Source organism: Dasypus novemcinctus, chromosome 10, assembly GCF_030445035.2.
Source record: "Dasypus novemcinctus isolate mDasNov1 chromosome 10, mDasNov1.1.hap2, whole genome shotgun sequence".
NCBI lineage: Eukaryota > Metazoa > Chordata > Mammalia > Cingulata > Dasypodidae > Dasypus > Dasypus novemcinctus.
In genome coordinates this window covers 110,435,625-110,452,476 of record NC_080682.1, presented here as the reverse complement: position 1 = coordinate 110,452,476, position 16,852 = coordinate 110,435,625, and the positions used below count along the sequence as shown (strand labels likewise).

General features: G+C 38.8%; 1 protein-coding gene across 7 annotated transcripts in view; it reads left to right on the top strand.

The window, feature by feature from the left end:
- PAK1 (p21 (RAC1) activated kinase 1) overlaps positions 1 to 13,625 on the top strand; it is a 169,225-nt gene extending 155,600 nt beyond the window's left edge. For all 7 annotated transcript variants that reach the window (XM_012528181.4, XM_058306030.2, XM_012528183.4 and 4 more), the window contains 5 exons: positions 2,088 to 2,205; positions 5,767 to 5,866; positions 6,817 to 7,013; positions 10,002 to 10,139; positions 12,273 to 13,625. In XM_012528181.4, coding sequence (XP_012383635.1) covers positions 2,088 to 2,205; positions 5,767 to 5,866; positions 6,817 to 7,013; positions 10,002 to 10,139; positions 12,273 to 12,359 — 640 coding nt within the window. In that variant the 3' untranslated portion in view covers positions 12,360 to 13,625. The remainder of the gene's footprint in view (positions 1 to 2,087; positions 2,206 to 5,766; positions 5,867 to 6,816; positions 7,014 to 10,001; positions 10,140 to 12,272) is intronic.
- The last annotated feature ends 3,227 nt before the right edge of the window (positions 13,626 to 16,852 follow it).

The window sequence follows — 16,852 nt, the reverse complement described above, 5'->3', positions numbered from 1 at the left end:
TTCTCCTTCTTGGGGATGATTGTGTCTCTTTGATGTGTGTGCTGACTGGCTCTGAAGACTCTGCTATTATGCAGATAATATAGCATAGACAACCTGCTGGAGGCTATATGGGTAGTAGATTTTGGCTCAGAATAAGGAAAAATGGAAACTGACTAATAAGGGCATGGCCTGTCTCATAGAATGGCGAATTCCCCATCACTGGAGGTAGAAAAGCAGTAAAATGGAGGGCCACATTGTTGAACAAATTTGTGTGCTAGAGTGGGATTAGAAGATTTATACAGTTGTTAATTAATCATGCCTTTACTGGTGTTTCCAGACACCTATACTATGGAGTTGCAGTAGCTCCTTGTCTGGTGAAGAAAAAATACTTATCTCTGCTATTAGCCCAGTCCTTCAGTCAAAGTGTTGCAAATGAGGTTCTGTGATTTTGTTAGATGTCCCAGTAGAGAACTACATCCATATTTTTTCATGTACAAATAAAGCTCTGGGGCTTTACCTCCAAAATGTGATTTTTTGAAGGTATCTTAGCACAATGTGTAAATACAAAGTGTTTGAGACAACCTGAATATGGTCTTTATCTTAGCTTTGACAGCGACATCCTGGGCCCAGGAAAGGAGGCTCTGCTTTGCCAGTGCCCAAAGATATCCTTCCTGTTTCTTCTCCCAATCAGTCCAGATTACAAGTGTCTCCTCAGTATGCCAGATGGGAGGCCATAATTGTATGTTCTTTGTCAGGCAGGAAATGGGCTCATGTCACTTGATGACTTTTTACCTAGTTCTGAATTCTCTCTTGGTCTGAGTCCCCATGGTTTTTTCTCTCAGAGGAGATTGTTGAGAACGGACTTAACCTGTCATGTCATTTGTCAAGGACATGAAGGAATTACAAGACTTTTCATTACAAAGATAGCAAGAGTCTTATGGAAAGAACATTAGACTAACAGACAAGAGAACAGGATTCAAATCTTACCATTTGCTTGTGACTCTCTATTAAAATTCTTCAACTGTCTCTCTACCTACCCATCAGTAGCCCCAAAATTAGGATGCAGATGAGATGACATACCATATAGCTCTAGCCTATCCAAGAGATGTTTTCTTCAGTCTAGCTTCTTTGTCCACAGCCAGCAGAAGAGGACCCTGGGCTAGCCATATTTTTATTTGTCCTTTTTCACAGCTGAGGAAACTGACCAGACCAGTTAAATGGCCTTTTATTAACCACATAACAGGGCTGAGTAATCCAACTTCTAAGTGAACCCTGGAGGTTCTAACTCATGTTGGTCCCATAATTTCTCTAGTGATACATCACTAAATGGTAGCCCTTGGCTTATCAGAAGAGACTTTGTCTTTGCAGTCCTTGCTGAATTAATTCCATTCCTAGTACCACAGATACCCAGTCTGGAGGTCATTAGCAGCATAACTATTTGTGTAGCACTTTATATTTTTAAAGGACTTTACAACCATTATTTCATTCGACATTTTCAGTTATGTTTTGTTTTATACATTCATTTATTCAGTAAATATTGGTCTCTGCTGCGTTGGCCGTTGGGGTCACAGTATTGAACAAGAGCTAGTACTTGCTCTCATAGCTCTCAGATCTAGTAGAACTCTGAGGAAAATTTAGTGACTCTCCCTAATGTTGATAACAGGGATTCCCAATCCCAAGCCCTTTCTACCAAAGTATATTTGTTGAATGTTTGGGTGCTTTCTGCTTGGATGCTTCTAGAGGTGTGGGAATCGTGTCTCCTCACAAAGCAGCCTATTTCATTTCCAGTCTTTCTAATTTTTAAGTTGTGTTGAAATCTTAATTTTCTTGTATTTTCAACCCAGTGATCTAGTTTTGCTCTTTGGGGCATCACAGAATATCTCTTTTTCATTTTCATTTTAGTTTTTGTTTTCCAGGAGAATCCTTCAGAGATTCAAAATTAGTGATTCTGTCCCCTAGATTCTGTTTTTCACTAGGCTAAAAACCCTAGACTCTTCCAGTACTGAGTGAGATGCAGGTTTACTCTTTTTGTATGCTTAGCATTTGAAACCTAATGCTCTGGCTCATTGTACTCTGTTCCTTCTCACCCTTTATCTGGACTCCTGCAGTTACCTCGTGGGAGATGAACTGTGGGTTGTCATGGAATACTTGGCAGGAGGCTCTTTGACAGATGTGGTGACGGAAACCTGCATGGATGAAGGCCAGATCGCAGCTGTGTGCCGTGAGGTAAGGCCAAGGGCCAAGCAGCCTCAGGCAGGAAGCGGCCTCCGAATCCATGTCTGCCGAAGTTCCTGCAACTGATGGGATCTCAGCCTGGGCACTGTGGAGGTGGGAGAAGTTTGTGCTGACTCTCTCATCTTTCTCTTACTGTATGAGGGTTGTGTAGTTTCTATTACCGTGATTTTTTTCTTTAAAGATAACTTTATTCTGATTATAAGCTTATGTACCCATTGTAGAAAAATTAGAAAGTACCAAAAAGGTATATATACAAAAAGTCACTAATAATTTCATCCCTTAAAGATAATAGCTGTAAACACCTTATAGTATTTTTCTTTATTCTTTTTTGTGGACATATATTTTTATCATAATTTTATTCTGCTTTCCTGCTTTATGTGCTATGAGGAAATTAAGCGGAGCAAGTAGATAGTGAGAGAGGAGGTACTCTCTTAAATGGGGTGGTTGGGGAAGGTTTTGCCATAGATTTAAGTGAAGATCTGAATGATGTGAAAAAGCAAGGCAATCAAAAATCTAGGCAAGAGAAATAGAAAACAGCTTAAATAAATATTCTCCTTTCTCCTTATTGCTACTTAATGTCTAGGGTTTACAATATGTTTGTGTGAGAGGAAAAAATAAAATAAAACTCTCCACATGGGCTCCATGGGAAACAGTGTCCTCGGAAGATAACCAGGTTTCAATTAGAGCAAGAAAATGAAGGGAATGTTCAGAGAAGTTGAGGTTATTGGGTGTTTTGATGAGAGACTGGGACTTCCTGATGGCCCAGTAATAGGAAAGTTTCGGAATTAGAGAAAGAGTGGAAGATTGGGTGAAGTTCAGAGTTTTATGGGGGTAAGTATAATGTTGTGGGTAGGATTTGATGATGTAAGATCTGAAAGAATATAGATAAAATTATATAGTTGTATATTTAACCAGTTTTTGGAAAAATAAGATCATATGAAATCAACATTGTCCTAGAAAATATGACCACCTTTGCATTAACAATCCTGAAATCTAGAGAGCTCGTAAGTGGATTAATAGAATTAACACAGGGCTAGGATTCTTAGTATATCTGATTTATTTTCTTTGCTCTACCACTAATGCCGTGATTCTCAACTTTTATTTTTCTTCATTTTTCATTCCCCTGTGGAGCCCTTTTAGACATTTTTTTCCTAATCACCCTTCCCCCATGAAATTTTAATACCACAGCTATATAGTGTATCTCTTTATGTACTTTTGCCCTGTGGAAGACCATAAAACATTGTAACATCTAAGTTGAAGAAATCAGTCTGCTTCAAGTTATTATCTGTAAAATGGGAATAACAACATTCACATAGTATATACCTTAGGGGTGCTGGATGGATCAAAAAAGGATTTGGAAAAAAATCTAAATGTTATATAAATAGGTGGTATTATTATTTTCCCTAATTATTTTTTTAATAGAGATCTTTTTTTTTTTTTTTTTTTTTTTAAGTTATGCCAGTGGTTTATTGAGAAAATGGGAGATGAGAACAGAAAGGGGAGAAATAACAGATTATGCATCCCCAGATGTAGGTGTGGGCTCCTCAGGCAGAGAGAGTGATTTGGCTGTGGGGTTACTAAGTTGTTAATTATTCCTCCCCCTTGCTAATGTTAGGGAGAGGGGCCCCAACTATTTGCTGTTCTGATTGACAATCCCACCTGTCAATTCCGCAGGGGCTAGTGGGGAATTCCCTTGAGGGTATCTGGGGCTTTCCCTCGTTCCTGTCTCATTCCAAATGGGGTTCTCATGACTGAGTAGAGATCATCTTTTTTAATAGCTCTACTGAGTTGCAGTTCACTCATTTCAAGTATACAATTAAGTGGTTTTTAGTATTTTGACACAGTTGTGCAACTATCACCACAATCAATTTTAGAACATTTTATTCATCCCCAAAGGAAACTGTGTACCCAATAGTGGCCATTGCCCATCCCCAACAACAACAATCCTCTCAGCCTTATGCAACCACTAATCTATTTTCTAATTCTATAGATATTCTGTCTGAACATTTCTTAAGTGAAACCATGTAATATATGGTCTTTATGACTGACTGCTTCCACTTAGCATGATATTTTCAAGGTGCATTCATGTTTTAGTATGGATCAGTACTTTTTTTTCTATTGCCAAATGCTAATCCATTGTTTGGATATATACCATATTTTATTTACCCATTTATCATTTGGTGGACCACTTGGGTTAGTTCCATGTTTTGGCTATTATGAATAATTCTGTTGTGAACATCCATGTACAATTTTTTACATGGATATGTATTTTCTTTTCTCTTGGGTATATACCTAGGAATGGAATTGCTAGTCATCTGGTATGTTTTGTGCTTAACATTTTGAGGAACTGCCAAATTGTTTTCGAAAGTGGCTGTACCATTTTGCATTCTTACCAGCAGTGTATGATTATTTTAATTTCTTTAATTTCAGAGATCATCTTTTTTTTATCATACTTTTTGACAATTAATAGCCATTGTTCAGCTCACCTGGGTCTTCAGCCTTCAAAGGAGAGCAGTGCTTAATTTTCAGAGAAAAGCCAATTCTGAATATTGGTTTGCTCTTCTTAATTCAGTGAAGGATTAAATTAGGACCACTTAAATAGTATTTTCTGTTGGATTGTATCCTTAATATATTTTTTTTATTTGGTAGTAGCTTCTAAATATTTAGAAGTTTTAGGTTGTAGACTCAAATGATTAGATTTAGCGGAAAACCTGAGATCTTATCTGATCCCCACATTTTACAGATGAGAAAACAGTAGCATAGAGAGAGTAAATGATTGTCCAGAATAATATGGTTGATCAGATAGTGGCATAACTAAGCATTTTAATTGTACCAGACCTTCTCCTTGTTCCTCATTTTGCCTGCTAAGTATAAGTATTTTCAAAGGTTCTTTTCTTTCTCCTCTTATCTTCTCTATCGTATGCCAGTTTCAACCATTCTTATAACTTTAAAATAGTCTCTTCACAAATGACTCATAAATATTTGTCTCAAATCCAGACCTTTATTTGGACCTTAAGACTCATGTTCAGTTGTGTACTGGACATTGTTTGCATATATTCCATAGGTATGTCAAATTATTATATCCAAAATAATACAGAATATCTCTTCACCAAAACAAGATTATGCCCCTAACTGCTCTACTTCTAATAACATCACTTCAATATGTCTAGTTTCCCAAGTATGGCTCTCATTTGATGCTTTCCTCTAGTCTTACCATTTAAGAAAAAAAAAATTCTTACCCATTCTTCTTCGATAGCTTTTCTTGGGCCTCAGGTTCTTTAAAAGGATCGAATGTTCTGTAAAACACCAAAATACACTGGAGGAACTCCTTTATAAAACTATTATAAAGAGAAAGGCACCATGGAGTTAAAAGAAAGCTGAGACAGGAGACTTGGTTTTAGACCTGACTCTGCCACTAATCTGGGGCAAATTCTTTAACTCATTGGAGCTTCACTTTCTTTATCTTAAAATGAGGAGGTTGAATTAGTTGATTTTCTATGTCTTCTGTATTATATGTCCTTTCTTTGTTCCTCTTCCCATATACTACTATAGTGCCTTCAGGCTCTGGAGTTTCTGCATTCAAACCAGGTCATTCACAGAGACATCAAGAGTGACAACATCCTGTTGGGAATGGATGGCTCTGTCAAGCTAAGTGAGTAAGAGTCTCAGGAAAGAATGTACTTTTCTTCCCTATGGCGTCCTGTCTTTTGTAGAATAGGAATCACATAATAGCTAAAAGGTCTTTATTTCTTGGGATATGTGGTCTCATTCTATTCTTCAGCACTATTATAGATGTCATTTCATTTTTTTTTTTTTTTCATTCCTTTATACATTCAACCAAAAACACTCTTTTTTTCTAAATGCCTACTATATATGCTAGGTCTTATGAAGGGCACTGATGGTAGCCTGTTGGTACAGAAGGCATGTAATAGATAATTAGAAAAAAGACTTTAGTGTAATTTTCATTCACTCAGCAAATTTTTATTAAATGTCTAGTATGTGCTGGGCTCTCTGACTATACAAAGGTGAGTAAGAAGACAAAGTCCTTGCTGTCAAAGGCACCATAATTTAAATAAATATGTAATTGCAGTATAGTGTGAAATGAACTGCAGTCAGGACATTTAATTTAATGGTGTAAGGACCAGTAGTCCAGCAAAGGGACTGTGTTACAAGTAGATGGGCAGCTTGTACAAGGATTGTTAGCAGCTTCTGGCCATGAGGAACAAGCTGGTAAAGGCAGAGTCCTGCCCAGCTGTAGGTAATTAGGATGTAAGCCAGGACTCATACCCAGGGAATAAAGCAAGGACTTAGTTGCCAGATTTGGGGGCACAGTAATGACTTTCAAGAATAAAGTAGAATTGAAGTAAGTATTCAAGACCAAATTGGGTAACTTGGACTTTGATACCTAGTCCTTCTGGTTTGAGGAGGAGTGGAAGGGCAGAGATGATGTTCCTTATATTCTTCCCACTTTTCTTTAGGGTTGAATAGGGGACAAGCTGAAAGCTGGACCAATATATGGCAGTCAAGTGACTCCAGCTTTGGAGTTAAAGCAACTGGAAGCCAGACAAAGATGTAAATCCTTCTCTCCTTTTCCTTTTCTAGCTGATTTTGGATTCTGTGCCCAAATAACCCCAGAGCAGAGCAAACGGAGCACCATGGTGGGAACCCCATACTGGATGGCACCAGAGGTTGTGACACGGAAGGCCTATGGGCCCAAGGTTGATATCTGGTCCTTGGGCATCATGGCCATCGAAATGATTGAAGGGGAGCCCCCATACCTCAATGAAAACCCTCTGAGAGTAAGTAGTACCAATCCCATTTCAAAATACACTGGCTCTTGTCTCTAGTCCTGGGAAATGGGACTTAGTCTGTTCGCTGTGGCTTTTAACCTGGATATCTCTTTCTGGATAAAACTAGACATTCTTGAACTTAAAGTAAAGATGCTCAGAGAAAAGGGATATTCAAGGTCACTTATTTATTCATTCAGTGATTGAGTTCCTATCATGAGCAAGAAACTGTTCTAATGTTAATTAAAAAATTAGTACATAGTAACAGATGGTAAGTGCTATGAAAAGAGCAGAATGAGGGGGTTGACAGAATAATGGGTGAATGAGAGAGGTAATGTTTTAAACAGGGAAAAGAGGAAAGTCCTCTCTTAAAAGTTACATGAGCATAAACATGAAAGGATATAAAGGAGCAAACGATGAGATTAATCTGGGGGTAAGAGCTTTCCACGTATCAAGTATATAAAGGACTTGATTTGGGAACATGATTGTTGTGTCCTGGGGAAAACCAAGGAGGCCAGTTAGCCAGCAACAGGGAGGCAGGTATGGTAGATAAGGTTAGCGAACTAGTAGGGGACCCGATCAGGTAAGACCTTATAAACCATTGTGAGGACTTGGCTTTTATTTTGCAGAATATGGGAAGCCATTGGAGGATTTTGAGTTGAGGAGTAAGATGATGAGATTTATGTTTTAAAGGGATCATTTTGACTGCTTTTATGGAAAATAGACTGTGAAAGACTGTTATAATAATTCAGATAAGAGTGGTGGCTTGGACTTTATTGGTAGGAGAGAAGTGAGAAGTGATTGGACTCAGGAAATTTCTCAAAGGTTCAACTAACAAGATGAATTAGATATCAATGAAAGAGGAATTAATGACTACAAAGTTTTAGGTTTGAATTGCTGAAAAATTAAGTTGCCATTTACTGAGATGTGAAGAGCAAGTTGGGGAGGTAATAAAAAGTTGGTTTGAATGTATTAATTTGAAATTTGTATTAGACATCCATGTAGAGATGTTGAGTAGAGTTAGGCAAAAAAACCTGGAGTTCAAAGGGAAGAAGTTAGGATTATAAATATAAATTTATTAATAGGTAGTATATAGTTAGTATTTAAAATCAAAACTAGATGAGTTCATCATTTGTAACAAATGTGTCACAACAATGTAAGGTGTTGGTGGTAGGGTGATGTATGGGGATCCTGTATGGTATGCATGATTGTTTTGTTACCTCATAACTTCTTAAATAAAAGTAGTAAGAATAAAATATTAAAAACTAGGTGAGATGACTCACCTAGGGAGTGAGTTCAATTAAAGAAGTTTGAGTGCTGAGCTCTGGGGTACTTCAGTGTTTACAGGTTGGAGAGACTAGCAGAGTAGATCAAGAAGTGGCCTTAACAGGAGAACTAAGAGAAGTGTGTCCTTGAAACCAAAAGAACAAAGTATTTCAAGAAGGAGGATTGAGAAGTGAACATTGGATTTGTCAGTGTGGAGGTTATTGATTACCTTGATCACTATCAGTAGATTTGATGGGGAGGAAACCCTACTTAGAGCAAATTAATTAGAGTGGGGGAAGAGGGAGTGGAGATAGCATGTGTAAACAGGTTTTTTTTGTTGTGTGTTTAAGGAGTTTTGCTGTTACAGGGAACAGATAAATAGAGCAATGTCTTGAAGTGGAGTCAAGGAAGGGTTTTTTCTTTTAAATTTAAAGATGATGTTATTGTGGCATGTTTTTGTGCTGATGGGAATGATCCAGGTGGAGAAGGGGGAAATGATCATGTACAAGAGAGAAGTGAGAGCTGCAGGAGTGATTTACATGAGTACATGAGAGGGGTTGGATCAAATACAGAAGTAGAGGCATTAGATTAGAGCATGGACAATTTATTCATTATAATAGAAGGGATAGCAGAACATATGAATATAGATGCAAGTAGGTTGGTAATTTTGATGGTGGGCAAATATGAAAGTTAGTCTGGTGGCTTTTATTTTCTTCTTTACTCCAAACCCCATCTACAAGGAAGTCCTTGTGCATTATTGCTGATAGGTGGCCATCTAGCCTTAATTACATGCTCATGTTACTGTTGGATATCTCTGATTATTAGAAAGTACTTCAGGTACCAAACTGAAATCTACCTTCTGTAGTTTGTAACCTTTGTTCCCAGCTTTGCCCTATGAGGCCACGTACAACACATATTCCCCTGCCTTAGCAAAGCCTTGCAGAGATTTAAAGACTGATTAGTGGGGTGTGATGGAAATAAGATTAGAGTCAGAGAACATGAGCTCTTACTAACAGGGTGACCTAGCGTATTTCTCATGTTTATGGACTTTATCTGTGAAACAGAATGATAATCCTTGCCCTGCCTATTACCCAGAATTGGTCATTAAATGAAATAGTGCTTTTGTAAGTGCTCTGTGAATGAAAGTGCAGAGTGCTTATAAAGGTTTAGTATTACTGTTTTTCTTTATCTGTTGCAGGAGATGTTTCATTTTAAGGGACCAAGGAGGCAATAGTGAAACAGCTTGCTGCTTTACACCACACTTTTCTTTTAATATTCCTCTCCTGCCTGAGGGGATCAGTTCTTGGATGACTGACATGAAGACACCGGGAGTAATTTCCACTGGCAGCTGGGCAGATATTTAGGTCATCAGACTAAATGAATAATAAATTTCTTAGCTCTGTAATCAAGAATAATAATGAAACCTTAGCTCTAAAGCACACTTCATATGTTTACAAAGTGCTTTTCAAACATACTATCTTATTTGACTTTTACAAATGTATGAGATAGGCAGTTATACTCATTTTACAGATGAAGAAGTTGGAAGTTCAGTTGCTTGCACATGATTACATGGCTTTTAAATGCCAAACTCGATCCTAAAGTCATTCTTTCCGACAGCTGACTCTTTGTATCTTAGAGGCATAAACTAGCTGACCATATTTCTAGAGTGTATCACTTGGACCTAAGAGAGAACCTCATTTGGAGTTTAAGGTGATTCTCCATTTATATTGTCAGGCCTTGTACCTCATTGCCACCAATGGGACCCCAGAGCTTCAGAACCCAGAGAAGCTGTCAGCTATCTTCCGGGACTTTCTGAATCGCTGTCTAGAGATGGATGTGGAGAAGAGAGGTTCAGCTAAAGAGTTGCTGCAGGTAACTGTTCCTATGCAGGGAGGTACCTGACTAGAAGAATCACTCAAACAATCCTTTTTCCTTCCCTTATTCTGTATGGTACTAGTATTATAGAACTAAGCTTCTCTCCTTGCACATCCCATACTCACCTTATATCTCCAGTTCCCTAACTTTCTTCATCCCTGGCCTTTGCTTATTTCCTTCAGTCTATTAAAATCTATGCATTCTCCTAGACTCAGCTTCTACTTTCTGAGCTCCTATTAAACTTTACCTATATATTTTTTAGTACCACTTTTGTTCTGCCTTAGTCTGTCATAGTTTGCATCTTGGTGAGAAGCAGCTCTCAAACACATGAATATTACCCAGTTATTTTTTTACTGGGATCAGCTCAAAGGATATTAGAGGACACAAGTTTAGAGGATGGTTAGTTAATGAGTGCAGCTTTCCAAGTCTTCCCGGTTTCTTCATTGGACACCCTCTCAGATGATAGCATTGATGTTTTACTTATTTGGAGAGAGATTCTGCCAGATTGAGGTGGAACTCTGAAGGGGGTTTACCAAGTATCTTACATTCTCTCCTGCTTAATCCTGAAATTGCAGCATAATTATTTTAAATGGTTGTAATAGCTGCCTTTAGCAGGCCACAATATTTGCATCTAACATTTTTAAGTTTCAGGTACAATTTCTTTATTATATAACTATGTCATTCTTAGGTGCTCCTTTAGGACAGTGATTGGTCTGTGGGCATGCCGGAAGTTCCCTCTGTATTTAAGGTCTGAGAGTAACTTAAGCAAGGCAGGGAAGGTCAGGAACTACCACATTGACCTGCATTAAAGGTAGTTAAGAACATCTCTGTCTTTCCTACTAGATTATAACCTCTATCTGATTAAGCTCTTGGGTCTCTTCATATATCTAATGGGACCTGACTCAGAATAGGTACTCAGAAAATGTCTGTTAAGTTGAATGGAATTGTTTAAAGTATTTGCTTTCATTGGAATGTCACCCACTGGAACATGTTTAGCATCTCTTTGAAATTGGAGTTGCTGATGACAGAGCACTGGCCTATTAGGAAATCTGGGTTCTGCCAAGGGTAACCCATTGACCTCTAGGATCCTTTGTGACAAAAAACACCTTCTAACCGAGTCAAATATAGGGTTTCTTTGCCCTTTATATGAGCTGTTCTGGCAACCCTTGGCTATGGGAAATACGCAAATACTGTGTCAAGCCTGTGATTGGTGGAGATACTCTTAATTAAGTGGGTTTTGTTTGTTTGTTTTTTTAAAGACAAGTGCCATCTAGAGGATTCTTCCTGATATAACTAATGATGCGTGTTTTATTTTGAATCCTTACCACATTCTAGGCCCTAAGCAGTTTTCGTCTATTCTTTACAACAACTCTTAAGTATTTATAGGTTCTTTTATTCCCATTTTTACAGATGTGGAAACTGAGGTTTCAAGAGCTTAATAACATTTCCATGCTTACATAGCCAATAAGTAGTAGAGGCAGGATTTCAGTCCATGTCTTTTTAGCTCCACGTGTGCTCTTGGCCACTGCTCTCATAGGCTCAGAGAGTGTCAAAACTGGAAGATCTTTAGGATTCATCTACTTTACATTGTTCATTACACAGAAAAGGAAACTCTTTCACATATTTCTAAAAGTCCAGCAGAAAATATATATTTACTGTGATAATACTGCACAGTTTATAATTATCTTTTATTCATCAGAATCTCTTGGTAGTTATGTGTATCAGATTATTAAAAATATTATTAAATGCAGTTTTGCTTTGTTCTTTTGTTTTTCGGTAGAGATAGTCTTTCAAAGTAAGAGGTTACTGGAAAGGGAAAAATAGAGTGCCTGATGATGAAAAAGTTGAGAGCTTCCAGATTAGATGTTTTTTTCCAATTCTACATGGGTTACTATGTATCAAGGTGTGTTTTTTTCCCTAGCTATATTTTTGGATCCTTAAATTATGATAATCTGTGCTGTTTTGTGAAGTTAAGAATTATTTCCAGTAATCTTTTAAAGATTTCCCTCAATTTAAGGATGATTGATATAACATCTTACACAAATATGGTTGCCTTTAACATCTTGTAGTGGTTGCTGAGGAAGGATGGTATTTAAACTGTCATGTCTTTTGCTCTTTTCTCCTTTATAGCATCAGTTCCTGAAGATTGCCAAGCCCCTCTCCAGCCTCACTCCACTGATTGCTGCAGCAAAGGAGGCAACCAAGAACAATCACTAATGCCACACTTATCCCAGACTCATTGTGCCAAGCCTTCTGTGAAATAAATGCTCAGTTCAGAATTTCCAACCCTCGATGCCCACTCCTCCTTGCCTTGCTCCTCCCATTTTCTGGTCTAGAGCTCTCATGACTTGATCCTTCGGAACCATGTGCTCAGCTTTGAAGAAAACTGCAACTGGTATGACTAATCAGATCATGGCCATTCCTAAATAAGGAATTTCCTTCCAACTTGTGGAAGGAGAGTGGTTTAATGATCAAGTGTTTATATGAATAAACTTGGACTCTTATTTCTACATAGCAAAATCTTCTTCCCCCCAGAGATCAGTTCTTGACTATATAAATGTATGGCTTGATAACATCAGTTTGTAATCAGTTGAAATTTCTTTAGTACTGACTTTCTGTGACCAAACTGCCCAAACACCTCATTAAACTTGAAAACTGGAACAGCTTGAGGAATGCCATGGGGATTGATAATCTGCCAGGGACATGAAGTGGCTCAGCTTTCAGGATCATGACTTTGGCACAGCTGATCCTGATATGGGAGAGAGCACTACCATGTTTTTCTTTATGTGTGCTTGTAGCAGCTGTTTGGGAAGACCATGACCCAGTAGTGTTCCACATGCTATTTCTTGTGAAATGGTTTGGCTAATGTAGCAGCTTTTGACTCCCTGCATTTCCTAGGCTGCTGCCCCCATTCTGTACTTGTTAATAACATTGAGAGGTTTCCTAGGGTGCATGCTGGGTGAGAGCAGTGTGAGAAGTCAGGAAAAAAAAAATTGAACTGATTTTAGAGCAAGGCTGGGCAACAGCACCTGTCCAGCTATGCTTGTATGATATTTCAAGAACTCGTCCCCTTTGTCCATCTGTGATAAGGAGCTGAATGATTAGCTCACATCTTCTGATGGCTGCAATCTTTGGGTCAAAGGGATGGGTCTCCAAATATGAGATTACATGTTAATTTTTAATAGGTTTTGTGCCAGGGTTGCTGTTGGTCAAGGCCTGAGATGATATCTTGCCAGCTGTGAGGGCACCCTGTATGTAAGATGCATGGCCAAGCTCTCTGCGAATGGAAATGCTTGTACTAGGTGTTGGGGATGTTTGCTACCTCCTGCTCTCTGTGTTTTTGGTCCTCCTCCTATGACAGGACCCTTTGCCAGCATTGTGGCTTGTCATGTCCGCCCCTTGGCTACCTTGTTATGCTCTGAGGTACCACTTCCTCTGCAGCACAAGTTTCTATTTCCTTCAATAAAAGGACATAAAAATGTTCTACTTGGAGTATGTCTTTCTTCCTTTCTTTCCTTTCTTTTCTATTTTTTTATTTTGAAATAATTTGAACCTGAAGGAAAATTGAAACAGTATAGAGAATTTCCATATATCCTTTACCTAGATTCACTAATTGATAGTTGCCATATTTACATTATCATTCTCTTTATGTGTATGTATATGTATTTACACACACACATGCACACATATTTTTTTTTTCTGAACCATTTGAGAGTAAGTTGTAGATGGGATTCCCTTTTAGCATTAAATATTTCAATGTATATTTTTTCTAAAACCTTAAATATAAATTAATTAAGAGAAATAGGCAAAAACATATTTGTACTGCTTACAGAATAATTATAAAAGTAAATACACTTGTATTCACCACCTAAATCAAGGAATGGAACACATCCAGTACCTGAGAAATCTTCTCGCCCTACCTTGTCATGCCCTTTATCATTACAATCATCTTCTCTCCCCACCCCAAGAGATAACCACTGTCCTGACATACTGAAATCACTTTCTTGTTTTCCTTTATACTTTTATCACATCACTGTGTATCCCAAAACAAATATGGGTTCGTTCTGTCCATTTTTGAACTTTAAATAAAATAATAGATGTTAGATATGCTTCTAAGAGATATGTATGTATGTAGTTGTATGTAGCTTTAGTTCATTCGTTATTGCTACCTGTATGCACTTAAGATTAAAGTTTTAACTTGTCTTAGACTAATTTCCTGACGATTAGCTTTCCAAAGGAGTTGGTGTCTTGCAGAGCTCTGAAATAATTGGCTACAGCCAAATGCTTAAGGCAGTCAGGTCTGCTCAGTTGTCTAATCAGGCCACATCTTGCAACCTCAAGGCTAGAAAACCCCAGCTCTCAGATCATGTCAGGGGAAGGTGTTCTTCTAACTAAGAATGCTAAGTGGCACAATGGAGCTGGAGGCCAGTGTTCTGTTATGCAGTACTAGTATTGTATCCCAACACCGAAAGATACTGGCGGAGGGGCTAGTGCTTCCTGGGTGTGCAGATTACAATCTCCACAGTTTAAAGCCTGGAGTCCTCTCCGAAGTATGACATCTGGGCCCTACTAGATCTCTGTGCCTGTCTCAGAAGGTGATGGGCATTGGGGTTTCCACATACCAGTATTGTTCTTGTAACCATGAGTTTCCACCAATAAGGTCAGTTCCAGAAGACCTAGAGTATATGTTACCTGATCAACTGCCCTTCCTTGCTTGATTATTGGTTCCGTAACTGGGCGATATTGGAAGCAAACCAAGGAACCACAGCGCCAAGATCACTTCGTGGGTGGTAAAAAGGCCTCTTGAGACAACTAGCCAGCCATCTTCAAGGAGGACTGGGATTGTAGGTCATTGACTGGTTGCAGTAATGAAATCTGTCACGCCGAGGATCTTGACAGTTATATCTGTGAGAATGATTTGCATTTCAGTTTTTAAGAGTCTTGGATAGAGTCACCCAGGAGGAGACTGCTACTGCTGATAAATTCATTAGGATGTTCATAGATTAACTGAGTACCAGAGACCTTGGGTAGAGGTTGGGGTTTACTGATCAGATCTTTAGCAATAGAATTCTCTGGTTACAAATGACCTTGGAGGGAGTCTCACAGGAGAGTTTGATTCCACTGAGGGTAAGGCTGGACCAGCACCCTGATGAATTAAAAACCCTGATTTGTGGAATATGTCCCCTTATGACATGACCTTTATGCGAAGAATGGTACATGCCCTCATCTGAGCAAAGCCAAACAAATGGGCCCCTTCTCTGACTTTCTTCCACTGGCTATGAAGAACAGACTGAGATATGTCATATTTATAATAGGGTACTGTGTACTAAGAGCAAAGATAAGGCAGGCCTAAATTGATGGCCCTTGTCAGTCTCCACCCCTACTTCTAGGTGAAGGAGGTAACCCCAAGGGGATCAAGTGAGCTAACAGCCCTAATAATGCTATGTAATTATGGCTTTTAGATCAAGGTCAAAAATGATGAGATTGGGGACCCTGAGTGTTGTTTTATGGGGAAAAAAACAGACACAGGAGCTCTTCCATACAGTTGTTGAAAGGAAGGGTACAAATGGACTGATTTATGTGTAAGAGAGAGGGAATGTTAGATGATGACACAGCCCATCCAGAAGACAGGAATGATGAGGCCCTAAAGATTGTATCCCTGCACATGGAGATTGTGGTAGTAAACTGGTGAATCTATGAAGTCTGAGGAATAGTTAGTTGATTGCCCCACTGGAATCTTTAAGTTGTCTGATTACTCAGGTGTTAAGGCGAAGGCATTGTCTGTCCAATGTGGATTTCCCAACACACAAGTTGGGCATTATAGGGGTAAGTATTTACTATGGGCATATCTAGACATAGACTCGGATAATGGAACATACTTCATGCCCGGGCAGCTAACCCAGCACATCTCCATTATTTTTTATTATTTGCAGAGTGTAGAGGCAATAGAGCTCTGAAACTCTTTACTCATAGACAAATTGCTACTTGTTTAATAGTCCTGAATATATTAATTCCCTCTGTATTAGTTTCTATTGCTGTGTAACAGATTACCATAAAACTTTGCAGATTAAAATAAGTCTGAGGACAACTTGGCTGGATTCTCTATTCAGGGTCTCACTGGGCTAAAATCAAGGTGTTGCCTGGGACTGTGGTTCTCATCTCAGGCTTTGGGTTCTCTTCTAGGCTCACTAATTGTTGCCAGAATTTATTTCCCTGTGATTGGGGTCCCCATTTCCTTGCCACCTATCAGTTGGGATCACTCCCAGTTGGAACTGCCCACAGTTCCTTTGCCGTATGGCTCCATAGGTAATTCACAAAACGGATTGCTTTCTTCCAAAGAACATCTCTCTGACTTCCTCTGTTTTTTGACCAGCAAGAAGAAGTGCTCTGCTTTTAGAGGACTTGTATGAGTAGGTCAGGCCCACCCAGATAATCTTCCTATTGTGAGGTCAACTGATTTACAACTTTAACTTCATCTATGAAATCCCTTCACAGCAGATTTCTGTTTGAGTGAGTGGGAGATGTGTGTATACCAGGGATTGGGAATCCTAGGGGGGGATCATGTGCGTGGTTCCCTAGGATCCCTGGTCAGGTGATTGTGCTGGATGTGGACCAGGTGCTATAGATACTTTCAGAAGAAGACTCTTACCAGAAAGAAGGAACACCTGAAGTGGGAGGCATATGGATCTCCCTCCAGGAGGATTTTACCT